Source organism: Nilaparvata lugens, chromosome 7 (assembly GCF_014356525.2).
Source record: "Nilaparvata lugens isolate BPH chromosome 7, ASM1435652v1, whole genome shotgun sequence".
Lineage (NCBI taxonomy): Eukaryota > Metazoa > Arthropoda > Insecta > Hemiptera > Delphacidae > Nilaparvata > Nilaparvata lugens.
The window spans coordinates 39,582,942-39,605,600 of NC_052510.1; the positions used below are offsets into that span (position 1 = coordinate 39,582,942).

At 35.1% G+C, this 22,659-nt stretch overlaps 1 protein-coding gene across 2 annotated transcripts in view; it reads right to left on the reverse strand.

The window, feature by feature from the left end:
* LOC111051909 (protein crumbs) overlaps positions 1 to 22,659 on the reverse strand; it is a 145,619-nt gene that overhangs the window by 37,409 nt on the left and 85,551 nt on the right. For both annotated transcript variants that reach the window (XM_039432731.1, XM_039432732.1), the window contains 7 exons: positions 21,195 to 21,488; positions 14,302 to 14,471; positions 11,569 to 11,709; positions 10,161 to 10,338; positions 6,042 to 6,276; positions 4,137 to 4,455; positions 2,677 to 2,836 (listed from right to left, as the gene is read on the reverse strand). In XM_039432731.1, coding sequence (XP_039288665.1) covers positions 2,677 to 2,836; positions 4,137 to 4,455; positions 6,042 to 6,276; positions 10,161 to 10,338; positions 11,569 to 11,709; positions 14,302 to 14,471; positions 21,195 to 21,488 — 1,497 coding nt within the window. The remainder of the gene's footprint in view (positions 1 to 2,676; positions 2,837 to 4,136; positions 4,456 to 6,041; positions 6,277 to 10,160; positions 10,339 to 11,568; positions 11,710 to 14,301; positions 14,472 to 21,194; positions 21,489 to 22,659) is intronic.

Sequence of the window (22,659 nt, forward strand, 5' to 3'; positions counted from 1 at the left end):
CTTTCCATATCCTCTTTCCTTCGCGTGAGCTGATCAATGTCATCTGCAAAAGCCAATACTTGATGCATCCTATTGAAAATGTTGCCTCTTTCATTCACTTCTGAATCCTTTATAACGTTTTGCAGTACAAAATTGAACAGGATAGGAGACAATGGATCTCCTTGCCTTAGGCCTTTTTTTTACATCGAAAGACTCGTGTACTTCACCCCCTAGCTTTACTTCACAATATGTTCCATCAGGAGTAGCCTTCACAAGGCGAACATATTTCACAAGGGGAACTCCTAACTCATACATTGCCTCCAACAGCTTCCGTCTATCCACACTATCATAGGCGCTTGCAAAGTCAATAAACAGGTGGTATGTCTCTATCTCATGCTCTACACACTTTTCCAGCATTTGGCGCAGGACAAATATTTGATCTGTTGTGGATCGCTGGAAACGGAACCCGCATTGATAGTCTCCTATTATTTCCTCTACATAGGGTTTTAATCTTTCACCAATAACTTGAGCCATAACTTTATATACAATATTTACCAAGGTTCTATAATTATTGTGGCACTCAAACTTATCTCATTTTTTGTAGATAGGACATATAAGTCCCTCCATCCATTCTACTGGTAAAATTTCTTCCCAACACACCTTTTTGATTAGGTGGGCTATACTTATCCAGAGACTCTCACCACCATGTTTGATCATTTCCGCTGGTATATTGTCTGCTCCTGCTGCTTTATTATTTTTAAGTTTACCTATGGCATTCATGATCTCTTCATAGGATAGAGGTTCCTCCTCTTGCTCAGACTGGACTACTTGATCTTGTCCTTCCTCCTCTACCCTTGCAGTGTCTTCCTGATCAAACCCTTCTTTGAAGTATTCTGTCCACCTCTGGAACATTCCATCTTTGTCCATTTCAATTTTACCCTCTTTGTTCCTTATGCCCTTGATGTACGGTTTGGAACCAGACTTTATTTTCTTCAAAATTGTGTAGAGCTTTCTTGTATCGTTTTCTCCATAGCTCTCTGTCATCTGGGCAACTTTTCCTTCTTCGAACTGTCTTTTCTTCCTCCGGATAGTACGTACCTCTAACCTTCTCTTTAGTTTGTAACATTTTACATTTCTTCTTGTCCGCCGGTTAATCATTTTCCTCAATGCATCATTTTTTTCCTCTGCTATCCTTTCACACTCCTCATCATACCATTCGTTTCTTATTTGATGTCCAGCTGCTCCCAACACTTCCTCAGCCACCTTGCTTAGTGCTTCCTTTGCTATCTTCCAGACATTTTCCACAGTGCCTTCCTGCCTTCCATTTTCTTCCTGTTCCTGTCTTCCTGTCTTTTAACCTTTCTTGGAAGGCATTTCTTGTGTTGCCATTAATTATGGGGTCGAGATTCCATTTTTTCACCTTATTGTATCTTCTTGATCTGGTCATTGCTATTCTCTGCCTTACTTTGCTTATCACCATAAAGTGGTCTGAGTCAGCATTTGCTCCTCTATAGGAGCGTACGTCCACTATATTTGATCTATTCCGCCTGTCCACTAGCACATTGTCTATTTGATTCCTTGTTCTTCCATCCGGGGATCTCCATGTTTGTTTGTGTATATCTTTATGGGGGAAACAAGTCGAGCTTATAACCAAACTATTCTCAAGTGCAAACTCTATCAATCTTTTCCCATTATCATTACTGTCTCTATGTAAGCTGTGGCTTCCTATAGCAGGCTGATAGAAGTGTTCTTGTCCTACTTTTGCATTTAGATCACCAAGAATAAGAAGCATATCATGAGGTGGAATGAATCTTATCACTGCTTCTAGCTCTTCGTAGTAGCCATCCTTTACCTCTTCACTTCTTTCATTAGTGGGCGCATGTACACTTAAGAGGGTTGTCTGATAAAACTTTCCTTTAATTCTCAAGTAACATATTCTCTCTGAAATTGGTTTGACTCCCCTTTCCAAGCCCTTCTTCCTATGACCTTCTTCTTCTTCGACATGCTTGGATCTTTTATTTCTAGAATGGTACCTTTCCATTGACTTAGCTTTGTGCCATTCTCTTGCAGTGCGCGTCTACAGGGATGATGGGGGCACCTTGCTCCGGTAAGGTGTCAATCTGTCATCCTATCGGTCGCGCAATGCTTTCTTTCCCTATCCTGTCCTCCCCACCTTGAGAAAATTCTTCTTTTTCATTATATTTTTTCCTTATGCTGCTGCCTTGTAGTCTGGTATTGGTTTACCAAAGGCTAGGGAGGGAAACCCGCAAAAATGACCTGGTCCTCCAGGTTGGGGGTTATGCGAGGGGCCGACAACCCTCCCATGCAAAACGAAACTAGTTATGAAAGCTCAACAAGAAGCCTCGGAATGTGGACCGGATTTTAGGAAAAATACCAGGAAAAAGACAAATAAATTGAATGAATTACGGATTGGAACGTGGAATGTGTTAAGTTTGCATAGGATTGGGGCATTCAAGAACCTGATAAGAGAGGTGTCAAAATACCATGTTGATATCATGTCACTTCAAGAGGTTAGATGGCCAGGAAAAAATGTATTATCGACAAGAACGCATGCCCTCTATTACAGCGAATCCGCAGAAGATACACACATTTTTGGCACAGGATTTGTTATTAAGAATGAATTGAGTAGGGTTGTTTCAGATTTCAAACCGATTTCATAACAATGGGCCTACTCACTGGCAATGCCTCCACTGAGCGTGTCGTTGGCCAGAGTGAGTTCGACCGTGATCCACTCGCCGCTTGCTGAGTCAGCATGTCGCTGCATGCGAGTCACCTGCGGAGGCCCGTCACCGCTCAACTGCCAAGCCACTGTTATTTGGTTGCCCAGCGCTGATACCTGACAACGCAAAATCATTCATTCTATTGTCAATATAATTTATTACAAAATGAAATAATAGAATAGAGGAACGTTTATTGAATCAATAAGCTACCTTAAGCAAACCTTAAAGCAGCTTGACAAGATACCATATACAGAATTCAAATGTAGACGAACATTCAATATTTAATAATCAAAATGAACATTTCCACAAAACTCAACAAAATAGGCTACATTAATACAATAATAAACATTCACTTTTCCCCACAGCTACTATTATTGAAATCAAAAGAAAATCCTCAATTTTTTGTTTTGTTTTTAAATAGCTAGAATTAGTCGAAACATGTTTTATTGAATTAATAAAACATGAGAATTAAATGAAATGTAATCTTCAAGTAGCATATATTTTCAATGAGTTTAAAATGTGTATACAGTGATTATTATTAGGCAAAACATGTGGATTAATAGAACATAAAAAGGATACTCCAGGATTTCTATTTAATTCCATTTATAAACATAGTTGGAATAGAAATTGATATTATGTATCATATCTATTATGAATCTAAAAGTACCATATCTGATCATGTGAGAATAAATGTTGCAACACTCTTAATGCAAAGATTGTGTTAAGGTGTATCTCTGAAATTAAATAATTGAAATTCAAAGTGAAATCAATGGTAATCATAAATTAATATTGAAGTTAAGAATCAAATTGAAGATTATTATTTTATTCATTGAAGTTTTTTTCGGTTATCGTATTGATAGTTTACACCTTGTGGGTCGGACTCCCCAGTTATTATTACCTTATTTTTCTAAATGATAAGTAGTGATATTAGTGAAAATAAATCATTACAGGTAAAAAATAGTGGAAATAGTAGTATTCATTGGTAAATTATGGATTATTAGGTAATAATAATGGGATACAAATAGAATAGGATCACATAGATTCGCAATGTATAAATTTCAATAGGAACAATTTTGGACAGTACTGTTGTGGCATTTCATAACTTATCATTTTACAATATGAAAATGATAAATTGAGTTATTGTGGATCCATTTCTTATTTCTACTGTAGAATATGATAAACTTGATATGAAAAATGAAATTTCATTCTGTATTAATATGATAGAAAAATTGAATTTATGAGAGAGATTCACTAGAAAATAACTTGCCACTTGCCATTTCAATAAAATTAATAGATTGAGATGTTGTGGATCCATTTATTGTTTTATATTCTACTATGATAAACTGAATATGAAAAATGAAATGTGATACTTTATGAATATGACAGATATTAATTAAATTAACGAAAGAGACTCACCTGGAAATAAGGCACAGTCCCCCCACCCACATAGAGTATGGTACCCCCGGTCCGACTCCTGAAAGCCAGCTGCACACTGTCCATCGCCAAGGGTGACATCCGAACCCCTGTGGTGCCGGCCTGCCAGCTGTAGGTGAGCTGCTCCCCCTGGTGGCCGGAGAGGGTGATGTTGGCGGCACACTCGTAGCCCCCACCCCCCTGGCTGGCCTCCCCAGCTGCCTCCACGTTGCGACACACACTGCCCTCGGGGCATCGCTTCAACTCGCACAGCTCCATCTCCTCGCATCGTTTGCCCTTGTGGCCCCGAGTACACTCGCAACTAATAAACAAATTCGAAAATTTGACTCATTTTTCAATTATTCTCCGACAAAATTCCAATCATAAGTGGCAAAATTACTAAGGGAAGAAAATTAGAAATCGACTTATTTTTCAATAACCATCCTACAAAATTCCAATCATAAGTGGCAAATTTACTAAGAGAAGAAAATGATTGAATTCGACTTTTTTAATAATCATCCCACAAATTTTCATCATATATAACAAATTTACAAAGGGTTGTATTCAAGAAAATTCAAGTTAGGTTGAATTTAGTTCAGTTCATTTTCCGTTAGCTCAAAATTATAGAATTCGAATTTCTTTCAATAATTATCCTACAAAATCTCAATCACAAAAAGAGGAATAATTATCAAGGGCTGTATTCAAAACCATTCCAAGTTGGACTGCGTTTGTTTAGTTTATTTTTTGCCACATTCTATTGACTGGGGAGATGTCAAATTGGTGCTTCACCCATAATATGGTGTCGTGGGGTGATACCCCCACCAATTTGATCATACCAAAGTATGATCAACTGATCTTACCTCAAAAGGACTATCTTGAATGCTAGAAAGTATTCCAAAATTGTGTAGTAAGATTTTTGCAATAGATAGTGCTTCTATTTTGAAATAGACTTTGGCTATCTGTGGATTCAAGACAAGGTGGGGAAAGGTTAGAGCCGCGATCCTGCATGATCATTGCATGAGCATGATTATTGGATAATTCTGTACGGTATTTGAGCCAAGAAAACTTCAGTGAGCCAATTTTCAGCTGAGTACTAGCTTGATAGTCGAATTGACACAAAAATTTGTATTCAAAGGAGCTTAATCAAGATTTGGCTTGAAATCAATAATGGCGGTCGAAGCCAATAGGTTTGTACAATAGACTAACATGCTAAAACATTAAACAGTATTCTCATTCATTGCCATATACACAAACTTTCTGAGTTAAAAGTTGTGAAAGTGGCATTGTTGAAATTTTATTGACCAAACTCAGATTTATTGAAAAACGAGATACCGGTTTCAGTTGGTGAACAGTTTACCAGAGATTGATGATGGTGTAACAACCGAAACCGGTATCTCGAGATTCAATAAATCTGTGGTTGGACAATATCAACTCTTTTTATTCAGTAGATACGAAATATTTCAATAAATTGGGAAAATTCAATTTAAGCTAATATAATGTTGTGTACTGTATAAGACTGGCCACTAACGATAGAACATGCATGATAAACACTTACTTTATTGCATCTTTGAAGCGGAAGGCTTCAAGCAACAGTTTTTGAGGTTAGGTTTTTGTATTTCAGATTATTTGTTCATTTTTTCTACGCTGCCCTATTTGATGTTAAATAATTTTTCTAACTTTTCAATTTGTAATTTTTCAGTGATTTATTTATTGCAGCTATATTTGAGGTTAAAATTATTTTTCTATCATTATAATTTGTAATTTTCCACTGATTTATTTATTGCTATTGGTTGTTTATTCTATGTTAGAATCCTCTCGCTGATGACAAAACATACATGATAAGCAATGATGCTAGTTCTACTACCGTTAGTGGCCATCCTAACATGTTCGTTATGGTTGAAAACTTACACGAAATCGTTCCAGGTGACCCGACAGGTGCCGCCCTGCAGACAGGGGTTGTCGGCACAGGAGTCGTCCGAGACGACGCCCTCGAGCACGGCTGCCGGGTCGAAGGCCACCAGGCCGAGGGAGGGGGGCAGGTCGATGAGGTCGTCTGGGAAGCTGTTGCTCAGCGGGAAGAACTCCACTACCATCGTCTGCGAGCCGTTGCTCACCTGCACATCTTGGATCACGCCTTTGAAACCTAAACCACAACCAAACATGAAAAAAGTCTGAGTTGAAAAGCGAGTGCAGTGTAACACTTGGTTATTGAGGCCTCGTCCATAGCGTCAAAACGGGTATAACTCCATTTATTTATAGGTCCCGCCAACCTATTGTGAAAACCTCGGATTTATCATCAGTAAATTATAATACCTGTTATATAACGTCAAAAAATTGGACCGAGAACTGAGAAGGTAACGTAGCCAGACGGAGAAAGATTTGTCTGAAGAAAATATATTTTTCTAAGAGAATTGTTCTGAAAAAAATACAGAATTCTTTAAGCATTAGGACTTTCTATGACGTGCTTATAAGTTGTGAATTGTTATTTCCGTTTCCATACTTGGACATTCGGGCCTGTTTGTATATTTATACGTTATTTTTATTTTGAGACTTGAGTTTTTGGATAAGATTCAGTTAATCATGTTGATACATGAATATGTTAAAGTATGTATTTCTTAAATTACCTTTATTAAACGTGTATATTCCATACGAAATTATGTTTTTTCCTCGGTTAAAAATTAAGATTTTCTAACCACTTTTATAGTGTCACTCTGAAATAGCATCATGATGCATCATGACTGTATCTATCTATTCACAGTAAACAAAAAAGGTGTAATTTGAAAAGTAAGTACCTATTTATTTACACTTTCAGATTTTGTTTTTTGGCTCATGCATGATTCGACGTGCACTTTCCCACATACGCATTCAAAGTGATCACATACTTATAATAATCATTCCTCGGCAACAACTTAAGCTGCGTTTACACCAAAGTTATTAACAAAATGTTAATAACTTAATCCTCATAGATTCTATTAAATTTAATAGAACTTGACAAACACATATGTTCATCATGTGTATGATAAGTTTTTTCAATCTAATATAATTTATAATGATTAAGTTATTAACATTTTGTTAATAACTTTGGTGTAATAACTTAAGTTGTTGCCGAGGAATGATTATTATAAGTGTGTGATCACATTGAATGCGTATGTGGGAAAGTGCACGTCGAATCATGCATGAGCCAAAAAAAAAACAAAATCTGTAGTGCCATTGTGACTTGCATGTAGCTGCTCACAGTGAACGCAACTAGCAAGTGCACGCTTCCAGTGTGAGAGTTCCTAATGCTCTTTCCAGATGTTTGTTATCTGCAGTCAGGTATGCCAATTGCTTCCAATGTGATAACTCTGCAGTCAGGTATGCCAATTGCTTCCAATGTGATAACTCTGCAGTCAGGTATGCCAATTGCTTCCAATGTGATAACTCTGCAGTCAGGTATGCCAATTGCTTCCAATGTGATAACTCTGCAGTCAGGTATGCCAATTGCTTCCAATGTGATAACTCTGCAGTCAGGTATGCCAATTGCTTCCAATGTGATAACTCTGCAGTCAGGTATGCCAATTGCTTCCAATGTGATAACTCTGCAGTCAGGTATGCCAATTGCTTCCAATGTGATAACTCTGCAGTCAGGTATGCCAATTGCTTCCAATGTGATAACTCTGCAGTCAGGTATGCCAATTGTTTCCAATGTGATAACTCTGCAGTCAGGTATGCCAATTGCTTCCAATGTGATAACTCTGCAGTCAGGTATGCCAATTGCTTCCAATGTGATAACTCTGCAGTCAGGTATGCAATTGCTTCCAATGTGATAACTCTGCAGTCAGGTATGCCAATTGCTTCCAATGTGATAACTCTGCAGTCAGGTATGCAATTGCTTCCAATGTGATAACTCTGCAGTCAGGTATGCCAATTGCTTCCAATGTGATAACTCTGCAGTCAGGTATCCAATTGCTTCCAATGTGATAACTCTGCAGTCAGGTAGCCAATTGCTTCCAATGTGATAACTCTGCAGTCAGGTATGCCAATTGCTTCCAATGTGATAACTCTGCAGTCAGGTATGCAATTGCTTCCAATGTGATAACTCTGCAGTCAGGTATGCCAATTGCTTCCAATGTGATAACTCTGCAGTCAGGTATGCAATTGCTTCCAATGTGATAACTCTGCAGTCAGGTATGCCAATTGCTTCCAATGTGATAACTCTGCAGTCAGGTATGCCAATTGCTTCCAATGTGATAACTCTGCAGTCAGGTATGCCAATTGCTTCCAATGTGATAACTCTGCAGTCAGGTATGCCAATTGCTTCCAATGTGATAACTCTGCAGTCAGGTATGCCAATTGTTTCCAATGTGATAACTCTGCAGTCAGGTATGCCAATTGTTTCCAATGTGATAACACCCTTATTGAAAAAAGCACAGTGACGGAGACATCCGAACTGCCATTGACAGAACATTAGAATCCAATTAGCCTTGTAGCACACTTATACCATAGACAAAATATAGCATAAGAAGATATCCCATGATATAGGGCGTTTATAATCGAAATTTCACTGTTAACTGAAGCCGATAGTTCTGGTAGTTCTTTTTATTGAAGCTATGTTTCTCATACTGTGCCATTCTTACATCTACGCCCGGCCAAAACAGTAATAATAAAGTAGTCGACAGTAATCGGCTCGAGTTAACAAAAAATCGGCTTCGAATTTGTAACATAAACAACCTATACCATGACATAGGATAATCTTCTTATCCTATACTATTGAACGAGCAATTTCTGTTTATATGTTTAGATGTTTAAATGTATTTCCCGGATCTCGAAAACGGCTCTAACGATTCTCACGAAATTCAGAACATAGTAGGTTTATAATATAAAAATTCGATTGAACCAAGTCTCATTCCTGGGAAACTCGCTGAAGGACATTAAAAAGATAATTATTATTCATCCTTGGAAAAACAGCTGACAATAATTATTTCGTCGTCTGTTGATGATGGAAGTGAGTGAGCGAGTTCATGTGTGGTGGACTGTGTCAAAATTATGACTCAGCTGTTGAACTTTTGTAATCATTCAAGCAGGTACTTAGTGCCGGTTGCAAAAAAGCTGGGTTATTTTCAATCCTCATTAATTCCAGTAGATCCATCTTTTTGAAATGGTCTTCTCTGATTTGGTTCACGTGAAATTAATCAGGATTAAAATTTAGCTGGCTTTTGTGCAACCGGGCCTTTGTAAGGGAAATTTTTGCATTCCTCTGGGAATGAATCTCAATTTACTGTGATTAGATGGAACATTTCTGTATGAACTATGAATGTTATTATAATTTCTTCTTTCGTAATAATTTTTTTATGCTTTTGTCCAGAGCAAAGCTCGGTCCCCAATATTGTTATATTATTTTCTGTATGCTTAAACTCAATAGCAGTTTAACTCAACTTTAATTTAATCCACGATCGAATAGAGAATCAAGCTAGGCTTGCATTTTATTATAATGATTTCGGCTCAGTTGCACAAAAGTGTGTTAAATTAAAATGTTAATTAAATACATTGAGAACCAATCAGAGAAGTATTATTTTGGAAACAGCTGACTCTTTTATTGGTTCTCATGGCATTTAATCATGATTGAAATTTATCAGGCTTTTATGCAACGGGCCATTAAAATTGGTTCAGCTGATGATTCAAACTAGAATCGAAATCTAGTTAAATGCGATTGAGCATACTCAATACTAGTGTTGGTGATGAGCTGCACAACACTCTGAAGGGCAGAAAAAAAGAATAGCATCGTTTCTTATGGGAATGTTCACACATTCGCAGTCAATCTATATTCTTGCTCTGTCTAGCAGAAGTTCTATGGGAAATCTTTGGTCTTATAAAACTGGCCAACAAAATATTTAATGATCTATTTTATTATTTTTATTCTTTCCACTTTCTTTCTATTATAAACTATAGAATGGGCTCTTAAACTGCAAGAAGTACTTTTTAATTGAGATTTCATATCTAATCTAATGACCATGCAAATATTTTATATATTGAATTTCTTTGTCATACCATTCAATATGGTTGATTCAGCAGCGATCTGCCTCTTGTGTGGCTTGGGTTGTGGTGGAGCGGGCATTCCCCCCAAATACAACACCTGCAGATCAAGTTTGCCAGTGGCACTGATTGTTTTCCTGAAGTATTCCGTGCTGTTTATCTTCACCTGTACCAGGGTCACGTTTCTCACAACCTGACGAGAATAAAACAGGTGATATTGAAGGTAAATGCAAAATAACATGTTAAACACCTATTAGAATTTATCCATTTCAAACAATAGATTCCATATATAATTTTCAATTTGTCTTCTATTGAAATATTGCATTCTTGTTTCTAAAATAAATTGAAATTTTTAAATAAATAGTATTTTTTATTTAAAACACAAAATGATACTTTCCATGAAATCCTCCTCTTTAATAGTATTGGATGACGACAATTCCTAAAGATAGTTTTTCAACTAAGCTAGTCGCTTATAGCTGTGTTTACACCAAAGTTATCAACAGAATGTTCATTTTCCGTCCTTATAGATTCTATTAGATTGGACGAAACTTGACAAAAACATATGCACATCATGTGTATGCTAAGTTATGATCAATCTAATAGAATCTATTAGGACGGGAAAATAAACATTTTATTAATAACTTTGGTGTAAACGTAGCTTTAGTATGCTCATGTATAAATAAACCGTGAAACGGGTATTAATGAAAACGCACAATGAAATATGTCTCTATATATTGTAATAAGCACATTCAAACTTGATAGTCTATAAAGTGTTATATCCTATTCTAATAAATTATGAATAGTGAAAATTCATAATTCATTCCAGTGAATTATTTTGTTGCCAACATTCATGAATGTGAAACCATAGTGAAAGCAATATCGAGATGAATGTAGGATATCAGGTAGAGAGTCAAAATACTGTACATCACTCATGTTTTATTGATGGTGTTGTGTTGACTTAATACTGTACATCACTCATGTTTTATTGATGGTGTTGTGTTGACTTAATACTGTACATCACTCATGTTTTATTGATGGTGTTGTGTTGACTTGAGTAATATTTTCAATTTAGTTCAATGTTGGTTTTAATTGAATTGAGTGGTGCGACATTAACTAAACGTCAAATTCAGAATAAAAACTTGAGTCTGATTGTCATCAGTCATCAATTCTGAGTGTCTCAGCACAAAAAATAGTTATTATTTTTTTATTGGTAAATTTATCATTAAATTTCCACAATTCATAATTTATTAGAATTAAATATTATTCAATAAACTAAAGTTGAATAGTTCTGATAAGTTTTTATCAAATTTACATCAATTCATCAGAATAAAATGACATTAGGTAGATTAAAAGATTCAAATAACTGTCCAACTGTAAATTGTATTCTTTTGCAATGAATAAATTTCAAGTTCATTTGACTTACCTGGATGAGATGACTGTTGCCGTTATCTAGCCGCACCCCGCCCACAGTGTAGGCCTCTATGATGCCACTGAACTGAATGCTAACCTGCAGCTCCCCGTTTTGCAGCCGTGCTGTGATCAGGGTCTCGTTTAGAGGTGCTACCTGTAATTAATATCGAAACAGGTTATAATTACATTCAAATAACTCTTTACTAACAACAAATTTTTTTGATAGAAAGTTAAATTTTCATTATTCAGTCTATTATATACTATTCCCATTTACTAGTCTACTATTTCCCACAAGTTTGGATAGGAAGAATGGTTATAAAAGTTTGGTAAAGGTTATAAAGGTTTCATCTTTATTAAAGATAATTTATGTTGAACATCACAGTGTTGTGTGTATACCACAGGATTTACAAAGTGGAGGCATAATTTAATATGAAATAGAATAAAATGAATCATAACTTAAAAGAAATTTGACGAATAATTTTTATAGTTTATAGTTTATTCATGTACAGTGCTATTTTGTTTTGTACCACTTTGGGTCTTGTTGGACTCAGTGGAAATTGTCATATTTTATAAATAAAATGAATAAATAATTTGAGAATACGATAGAAAATGTCGTAATTACATTGGAAAAACGAATGCTAGCCACTAGCCTATTGACAGTATCAGCCTTGATTTTTTTCAGGTCTTGGCCAAGACCCTCGTCTTCAAAACATGGAATAACAGTTTCAGGCCTAGCCTGAATATTAGTTATAAAAATATTCAGTTCTTCTTTCAGAGCCACTCACAATTCTCAGCTGCTTTAACCAGTTTACAGCTTTGTTTGTGGCTTCATGCAGCTCTCTGAGATCTCCCTCAAAGGAATGGATTAGGCATTCAGCAGTGATGTGGCTCATAGTTTGTGTTTGGCCTCACTCACACATAACTGACTGCTCTTATGCTCTTGCGCGCATCGCCCTTTTCGCAAACAATCAGGCGTACATAGGGAAAACCTTAGTAATCCTTCTAACTGGTGCTGTACTTTCAACGAACTCACAGCGAAAATATACAAACAAGGCATAACAATGACAGCCACTCCAAGGGCTACAGGCTGAAAATTCTTCAGCCCAACATAGAAGGAGTGGCTGTCATGGTCGAAATGTTTAGCTGTGATATCAATTACTGATTTTTGACAGTAATATGACTATTAATTTATACTATGACTATATACTATATTATGATGTATACTATTACTACTAATGTATAATTTCTGTTCGTCAGGGGTGCCCAGCCCCCCCAAGGGCAATGGCGTATGACCCCCCCCCTCCCCAATCCAAGTGTAAAGAATGAATGAATGAAAAACGTTCTTATTCACAAAAAGCAAAATGCTACAAACATTTGAAATACTAACTTTACAATAATTTGAAAGAATAATACTCCTCACCTAGAACGAGTCTGTGTGTGAGGAGGGTTGTGTGCAATACAGTATAATTCAATTTTCGTAGCACTCAACACTTAATAAAAATGTCTGTTTATGAATTATAATTAATTAAACAATAATCAGCTATAATCACACTATAGATTTAAATACATAAAGTTATGTAAAAACTTATTTGTTAATGAATTATGTTGTGTGCAGATAAAAAAAATATTCTATTAGAACCTATCATATATGTTATCCAACAGTACAGAAGAAAGTAAGAGGGGAGATTTGAAAATTTCAGATTAAAGTAAAGGAAAAACAGAGATTGACACTGAATATATGGAGACCTAATTAATTGTTCGCTGGCATCATGTCCAATGCTGAGCAGCCACCTCCCCAACCCGCACTTAAAGACAGCAATGCTGGCCCCCTCGGAGTGCAACATATCCCAGGGAAGGTTACGGTAAAGGCAATGAGCCAGGTAAAAAGAATTGGATGAATCTAGGTGATGGATGAGTCTGGGAATCTGGATACCTATATGTAATCTATTTCTAGTCGGATAGTTATGTTCAATGTTTGTGAAAATATTTCTGTTTTTTGATATATAAACTGCAAGACTTTTTATGTAGAGCTGCCTTATACTAATTAAAATTAAGCAAAGGAAATCAGAATAATAGTGGATGATGAAGTTATAATTTATTTTTGTCAAAGATTTACCTTCAAACTCATAGGCTTAAAATTACTAAAATTCCTGCATACAACATATTATCAATTGTATTTTTTATGCTTTATATTGAGTTACACTTTGCAAAATATAACATTGTAAAGGTGGGAAAAAGTATTAAAATTAACTACATTAGGATATCTCTATTTAATACCTTGATTTTTTAGCCATGATTCGAAATGTTGACATAAAATATTTAAAAAATCATGCCCCCCCAAAAAATGTTGATGACGCAAATTGCCCCCCCCCCTTGTGGGCACCCCTGCTGTTCGTCGTATCCGGCGAGGATGGCCGAGTCGACTAAGGGGTTGCACCCTTCAGTCTGCTAGTACTACCTGGTCGCGGGTTCGAATCCCGGAGAATCCCATCTAATAGGCATGGCCGTTTGAACATCTCATCAAATCACTCTCGCACTTCCCATTACCCACGCACAAGCAAAAAGCTCATGTGGGCATCGTCCGCAATAAAGAATACGACTATTCCTCATATTATTGATGAGATGGATCAGTATTTCATTCATTCAAATTTCTACACGCTATGTTGGGTCACTCGGTCAATAAATCTCTTGTGGCCTGGATATCAATTAATGTCTAATCTTAGTAGCAATTGAATTGGTTACGCACCGTGTTGGGCCGAGACCCGAGATAGAAGATGGCGCCATGCGCCTGGCGCGTGCGCACAAACATGGATATGTCGAGGATGCTCTGCACAGTGGCGCGCACTGCAGGCCACACCTCCACCACCACCAAGCTGTTTGTCGTGTTCTCCCGGCCAAATGTCGCTGCTGTCAGGTCTGCAACGTAACGCAACACAACACACTCAATACTAATTCAAAATACAAATGTATACTTATTTATTGTTAAGAATATGCATTTGAATAGGTACTATAATAGTTATAGCAGTCATCCTAATAGTTCATGTAAAAATATGTCGCGATTTGTTTTCTAACGAGGAAAATGCCCAGGTTATAAAGTGATGTTCAGAAAATCAGACGGTGAAAGATTTCAGATGTAAATACACATTTTTCAAATTAAACAATGAATTTAAATATTATTAAATCAATAATATGGATATTTTATTCAAGTATAATATTTCAGACATATATTTGAAGTTATATTTATATCAGTTTACCCAAAGTCTGTGTTGAGTTATCTCTTGAACCGGTCGGATGCTCTTACTATCGCTCAAGCAATCGTGCAGACTCCGGTTTCTCAAAGCGTCGAGTTGTTCTAACCTAAACGTTTATTTACTTCATTTCTAAAAAGAGTTTGTAAATCTATTTTAATTAACCATGGATAGTGAGAGTTTCAAATGCAAAATCCATTTCACCAAGATCAAAGAAATCATTGAGTGCTCGGAGTGTAAGAACGTCTACCATTCAACTTGTTTAAAACTACGCACCATTGATAACTTCAAAAAACTTGGAGCACGTAAGGCAACATGGAGGTGTGACTTATGTAAGTGGGAGTCTCAAAGTAAAAAAACTCTGAGTGTGATCAACGAGACAATTTAGACTCTTTAAAAGAGTTTTCCACTGAATTTATCAATTGTAAATTTGAGGAACTGAATAATACTATTTCCAACTTAAATAGTATTACTGTTGAATTGAAAAACACGCTTCAGAAAGTCTGTGATGAAAATACTGATTTGAAAACTAATTATGATAAACTGGCTATTGAAAATTCAAAACTGCAACGAGTTATTAATGATCTAAAACAGCATTCTTATTCCGATAATTTAGAAATTGTGGGAGTCCCGGAAACCAGAAATGAAGACGTTTATTCTGTGCTACAATCTACAGCCCTGGCGGTAGGAGTTCCATTCAAAAGAGAGGATATCTCCATCGTCCTTAGGGTCCCTTCAGCTAAGAAAAAACTAAACCAATCATCGTTTGTTTCGTTTCGCAGACAACAAAACTACAATGGAGAGACGCTGCAAAGAAAAATAAAAACGTGTGTTCTACCGATATTCATCCTAATCTTTCACCTCAGAATATTTACATCAACGATCATTTAACCGCGCACAATAAGATACTTCTTGAGAAAGCTAAAAACATGGCCAGAAGTGGAGAGTTAGCCCATGTATGGGTAAAGGAGGGAAAGATTATGGTTAAGCAGAGGGAGGGTTCACCAGCAAAAGGAATTTCAGATGAGGAGGATCTTTCGAAATTTTTATTTTTTTATTTTACAATATCTCTTTGGAAATTCATGAAAATTTAATAACTTTTGGTATTCGTTTCAATAACTAAATAGCAGGATAACCGAAAATGAACTTAGAAATAAAATAATAGCAAAGAAGCAAATGGAGTCGCTTATTATTTTTCTTTGAACTCTATTCCCAGTTTATAATTTAAATTTAGTAGTTTGGTTCATACGACTAATTTATTAATAAGGTTAATTGATTTATAATATTATATTGTTTCAATATATTTTTATATAATAATTTATAATTTTGTGGCGTCTTGAGGAACCAAGGAGTCTGTTCCAATAATCTCTTATTTTTAATCTTAATTTATTTTCTTATTTAATTTTCTATAACTTTTTTAGTCTCTTCGTTTTAAGATCTTTTATTTTTTATGGTTCTAGAAACCGATTTTGATGAGAAGATTTCCCTTGAATGATACAATACGATCGAAATAGAGAATATTTTCCAGTGTAAGACAGATATGTTTGGTTATAGATTATGTAATTCCTTTCTTAATATCATTCACTTGAATATTAGAAGCTTGAATAAAAGCTTTGACGATTTTTCCTATATAATTAGTAATTTCTCAGTTGATTTCCATATAATTATTCTGACTGAAACATGGGTTTATCTTAAGATGTTGATGATAATTTCAATTTCAGCTTGAACGGATATTCAGTAATAAATAAGTTAGGTATAATTAACAAATGTGACTGAGTCACATATATATTTTTTCAAAAATGAAATATGAAAATGTATATCTTTCAAAAGTAACTTAATGGTAGAGGAGTTGACTTGTGAGATTACTGAAGCAAGCTCTGTCTACTTGGATTTACAAATGCCAGGAGTAAAAGATAAGATAACAATTATCGCTGTTTATAGATCACCTGCATCGAATGTAGATACGTTTCTGAACAGCTCAGATAAATGTTTGCAATCTCTCAGAAATACAGCTAATATAATCTTTGCAGGTGACTTCAATAATAATTAAAATATTAATATAAAATGATAATTAATTCATATTACAAAATCAGGTTTCATGGTGGTAGGTATTACCATGAAACCTGGTTCTGTAATATGAATTAATTTTCGAATGTATTAAAGTGGTATTGACAATATCAGTCTTATTCTCACGATCATATTTTTTTAACTCTACTTTCAATCCTGATAATGTAATTAGCTCAATTATCAAAACTAGCATTACTGACCATTTTTGTATTAGTATTCATGTTGATCTTTCAATTGATTATCTTAAAGCCGCTAAATCTATCTATTCTTATAATAAAATTGACTATAATAAATTACTGTTATCTATTGGGGAGGAGAATTGGGAAGATGTGAGTAACCCAAACTTGCATGTAAACAATCAAATTCTTTTTTTCACCGACAAGATAACACGTTACATTGAACAAGCAACTGTTAAAGTACATATTCCGCATAAGTTTCAATCATTAAAACCCTGGATCAGCAGGGGTCTTGTTTTGTCAATTACTGAACGTGATAAATTATTTAAAAGGCTCTCAAAGCAACCTTTAAATGCTATTTTAAAAAATGAATTTATCGCTTACAGGAATATGCTGAATAAATTATTGAAACAGAGTAAATGTGATTATAAATAATAGCCAAGAAAGTAATGTGAGTAAATTAGCCAAAATAAATAATATAAAGAAAGTCTGAGACACGTTAAATGAGATGTTGGGAAGAAAACGAATATCAACTCCTCCCAAAATTGATGCTGATATTTTAAATCTCCACTTTGCCGAAGTAGGTAAGAGCTATGCTGAAAAATTGAAAAGCGAAAGTCCCATCTCATCTGCAGGAAATATGTTTAGGGATTATCTATAAGAGATCATGTCTCTTTTTTCCAAACACCTACCACTGAAATTGAAATATCTACTTGTTAAGCTCTCTAAATGATAACTTTACTCTGCTCCAGGAATTGACAGCATAAACAATAAATGTTTGAAAGAGCTGATTGTCCGGCCTCATATTGTAAAACCCTTATCAGAAATAATTAACCGTTGTTTTTTGGAAGGCTACTTTCCTGATGGTTTGAAGTTGGCAAATATTATACCGCTACATAAGTCTGGTGATCATAAAGACCCAACAAACTACCGTCCAATCAGTCTGCTGAGTGGTATCGCTAAACTAATTGAAAAATTGATCAAGTCCCAGCTAGTTTGTTACCTACTTAAACATAATGTCATTCATAGAAACCAATATGGATTTCAGGCGAAAAAAAGTACAATTGATTCTATAACCCTCTCAACCCAAACAATTGATTTCAGATAGCTTCACTGAAAATAAAAAAACAATAGCTACCTTCCTGGACCTAGCCAAAGCTTTTGATACAATCCCACATTCCAAATTACTAAAAAAGATAGAAAATATTGGCATACGCGGTATACCTCTCAAATTATTTGGCATTTATTTAACAAATGAATACCAAATCCTTACTATAGGAAATAAAACTAGTTTTAGACAGTTAAATGATTACGGTATTCCTCAAGGAACTGTCTTATCTCCGATTCTCTTTCTTCTATATATTAATGATTCAATCAAACTTGAATTGAAAAATTGTGTGACACTCGCTTTTGCGGATTATACCGCTCTAATATTTACCGGACCGTCTTGGGAGGAGGTTAAAAAACTGCAGAGTCGGGATTGAAGACTGTTAAGACCTGGTTAGATGAGCACATTCTCACACTTAATTCGAATAAAAGCATCTTCATGACCTTCTCTCCTAATATGGTTGGCCAACCACTTGATCTAGACCAGATTCATATTCATTATTTAAACTGTACTCTTTCAATCTCGAATGATAGCTGTGGCTGCTCAAAATCGAATAGAGAAAATTATTTTAAATATCTTGGCGTTATAGTTGATCAGCATTTGCGATGGGATATTCACATAGATAAGCTCTGTAATAAACTCAAGCTGGTTCAACAAATTCTATAATATCAGCAGGTTGGGTAACATAGCCGTTTCAAAATTGGTTTATTTTGCCTACATCCAATCTCATCTCCAGTATGGTATAAAAATTTGGGATGCATCTTATTCGAATCACTTCAATAAGATATTCACCATCCAAAAAGCATTATTATTAAAGGCCCTTTTGGACAAACCTAAACGATTTCCAAGTGACAGTATTTTTAATGAATTGAATGTATTGACGGTTGAGCAACTGTATATAAAGAATTTAATTATTTACATTAATAAACATAGAGAACTTTTCAACCTCCGTATATCGCCTTACAATCTCCGTCCATCAACCATTACCTTTGTACCACCCAATGCAGTTCTATCCATTTCTAGAAGACAGTTTGATTATATTGTGCATAAGCTTATAGATGTGATACCTGCTCTTTTTATAACAGATAATTTGAATGAAAGACTTCTGAGAGAGATAGATTCATGGATTGCTTCTTCACATCCTAGGATAAGTGATTTCTTGTAATATTGTAACTAGGATGAGTTCACAATCATTCAAGAATGTCTGCTTTTTGATTTTATTATCTAGAAATTTCTTACTTTTTGTTTTTTTTACTTTCCTTCTTTGTAAATTTCTTCAAATTTAGATATTAATAGGAATCCACCAATTAATTTTTAGAAATAATTTTGTTTTTAGTAACAAAAAAAACTCGTTACAAAAGTAACAAACTCGGCCCCTGCGCTCAGGTTTTTAACCTTTTCAGGGACTTTCCATATTTAATAATAATACTATTTTACTTTTAACTTATTTTGTTAATTGTCAATTGTATTTATGTAAGTATAGACATTGCATTGTATGAAGGAAAAATAAATAATTTATTATTATTATTATAAATTTGTGCCACAGTGTAATTATGTGGAAACCTACCATAAAATATAGATACAGTTGAACCTCTGTATAACGAAGTCGATTATCCCGAGAAAAAATTCGCTGCAGAGAGGTATTCGTTATTGAGAGGTTGTTCTGTCAGAAAAAAGTGCCACGATCCTATGGATCTTATAATATCGTATCACGGCGGTAAATAAATGAATATGGTACATAAAACATATCGCGAACGTAGGTAGGGTACCTATTAGGCCAATATTAATATGGAAATTTGAAAATTCATGCTGTTTAAAAAACATGTTTTTTTTGAATATTTATAGAATGTAATGAGTAAGTAAACTCACAAATTTATTTCCAGAAAGCTTGATTTTGTACTATTAGTAGAGTTTAATCAAAGTACCTACATACTCTGTAGCAATATTTTTCAACTTTTTACACTGCTATTAGATGGAACGCAAAATACGGTTATTTTGTCAATAACGTCACCATAAATACTATAATAACTCAATTTTCCTATTTTTTTATGTTTTATATTTGAAAAAGTGAGTTATTTTCGGTTGAACTTCTTGTTCTGACGGATTCTTCTCCTCAGGTTCGTCACAGCCATCATGATCATCATAGTCAGTTCAAAGAATTGAAATGTGTGACAAAAGCAAGAATGGGAAAGTCCAGTCGTTCACCTGCCTGGTCTACAATAATGACAAGTTCTTGGAATTCAATTTCCAGTAACTTGCATTCAATTTCCGACATGAGTTTCACTCTCTATTGACTGTCTACCACCCTATCTTCTTCCTACCTGAATTGCCATTATTATTAGTCTATTGACCTTTCTGCTGAAACTAAAAATTCCTTTAAAATGACCGTCTGCTTCCTATACATACTACACTTTGTATGTTGAAGTCAAGAGAAAACTTTGTTGTTGAGAGGTCCGAAATTCGTTAAATAGAGGTAAATAAGCAGCCAAAACTCAAAAATGTCATGGGACCAGGTATAAATTCGTTGTGTAGAGGATTTCGTTATAAGGAGGTTCGTTATAGAGAGGTTCGATTGTATACAGTAAAATAGTTATAAAATGGAGTTATACTGAAATTATCTAACTAACATATTATCAATGTCCATTAAACAGAGAAAACTAGAACGTTCACTAGACATTGATGATAAATAAAATTCATCCTCTATAAATTTGAGATGAAGTGGGAGCAGGTTAAAGAACCGCGATCCTGAAACTCTCGTAGAGCTTCTATGTTAAGTCGATTGTAAGATTAATTGATCTCAAGGGTAGGTTTGCATTTTTCCCAGTGTTGTGGCTACATAATTAAAGCTCCAATATTCACTACAATAATTCTAGTTTATATAGAATAGGCCCTAAGAAACACTGTACTATGACTCAAATTTGAGTCATAATGTGCGAAAACAACAATTTTCAATATACTGCACTCAGATGAGTGCGCCCCAAATTCATTTATTCACTTATTTGATACAAACAAATTTGGGTTTTGGGGTTGCAATACTGACTGTACTGGCAGGTGTGACCCAAATAGGGCCGCTCACAGGTGCAGCTGAAGTTGCGCCACAGATCGGTGCAGTGACCGCCACTGTGACACGGATTGGGGTCACACTGCTCGTGCCGCGGACAGCCGGCCTCCACGTTCTGCAGCTGCACGTTGGGTGTCGGTGCGACTGAGTCGTCACCACCTGCGGACGGCAGCACGTAAAGGCCGTTCACAAAGATGTCCTGGATGCAGCCGACGAAGTAGGGGATCAGGCCGTTCGGCATCGGCAGGCGGCGGAGGGTCGAAATGGTCCCGCCTAACAAAAATCAATATTCATTTCGCAAATATACACTTCAGTTGACATCGATCATACATTCAAGAATATATTACAAGCAATCCCTCCACAATACCACACATGTCTGGATCAATATCAGGACGTCTGATTCGGGAGTAGGAAAATTTTCAGCAAAACATATATTGGGAATAAAATGAGGAATGAGAATGAATGAGGAGTGAGGTTATTGGCACGTTGAAAAATTATATCGCCACCAAATTGACTGAAAAAACATTTGGAAGTGGAGAAAGAGAAATAAAGAAGGATCTTCACTAGAAATAGAAGTGGTGAAGGAGATTGAGAACAGGTAATTGAAAAATAAATGTTTAGAAGCAGAGATAGATTGAAAATCTGCGAAGAAAATATTTGACAGTAGATAAAGAGGAAAAGGCCTCGCAATTGGAAAATAATATTTAGGACTAGAAATAGAAGATCTTAGACTGAAAATAAAGAGACAAAGGGAAATGTGGAGCTATGAAAACATAGAGAAGCGTCAAAGCAAGATATGAATAATAAATTAATTTAATGGGGCTACTTGAACGTTCAATTATAGAAAATAACTTGTACCCCTGTAATATTTTAATATTAAACGTGACTAGTTTCGACATTTAGAATGACATAAATGTCGAAACTAGTCTAATTTTAAAATATTACAGGGTACTAGTTATTTTTATAATTTGAGATAGAAATATATCGTACATATAAATTTCGGAAGGCGTTATATCATAATTTTGTGTAAACATTAAGCTGATCAACTAAGTTTCAGGTGTATTAGTGTGAATAAGCATATGGTTTGGGACGTCGTTCAGATATAGAAAGTCATTTATTCTATTGATAGTGTATTCTTTGAATTTTTGTTTATTATTTGTTAATATATTCTTCAATTTCTATTTTAGCAAAATAAGTTTTGACATTTTTGAATTCTTCATATTTTTTATTTTTACTTTTTTCCATGAGTATTTGAAATCGTTGTATTTCTTGAGTTGGGTACTATTTTTGTTATCTGTGTTATTTCTTTTTGCATAAGTATTATATCTTTAATTTGTATTATTTTTTATCATTTTTTTTCATTTGAATTTGTAAGATTTTTATTGTAAAGGAGACATATTTGGGGAAACCCGTTGTCTCCATTGTGAATAAATAAATACAAAGA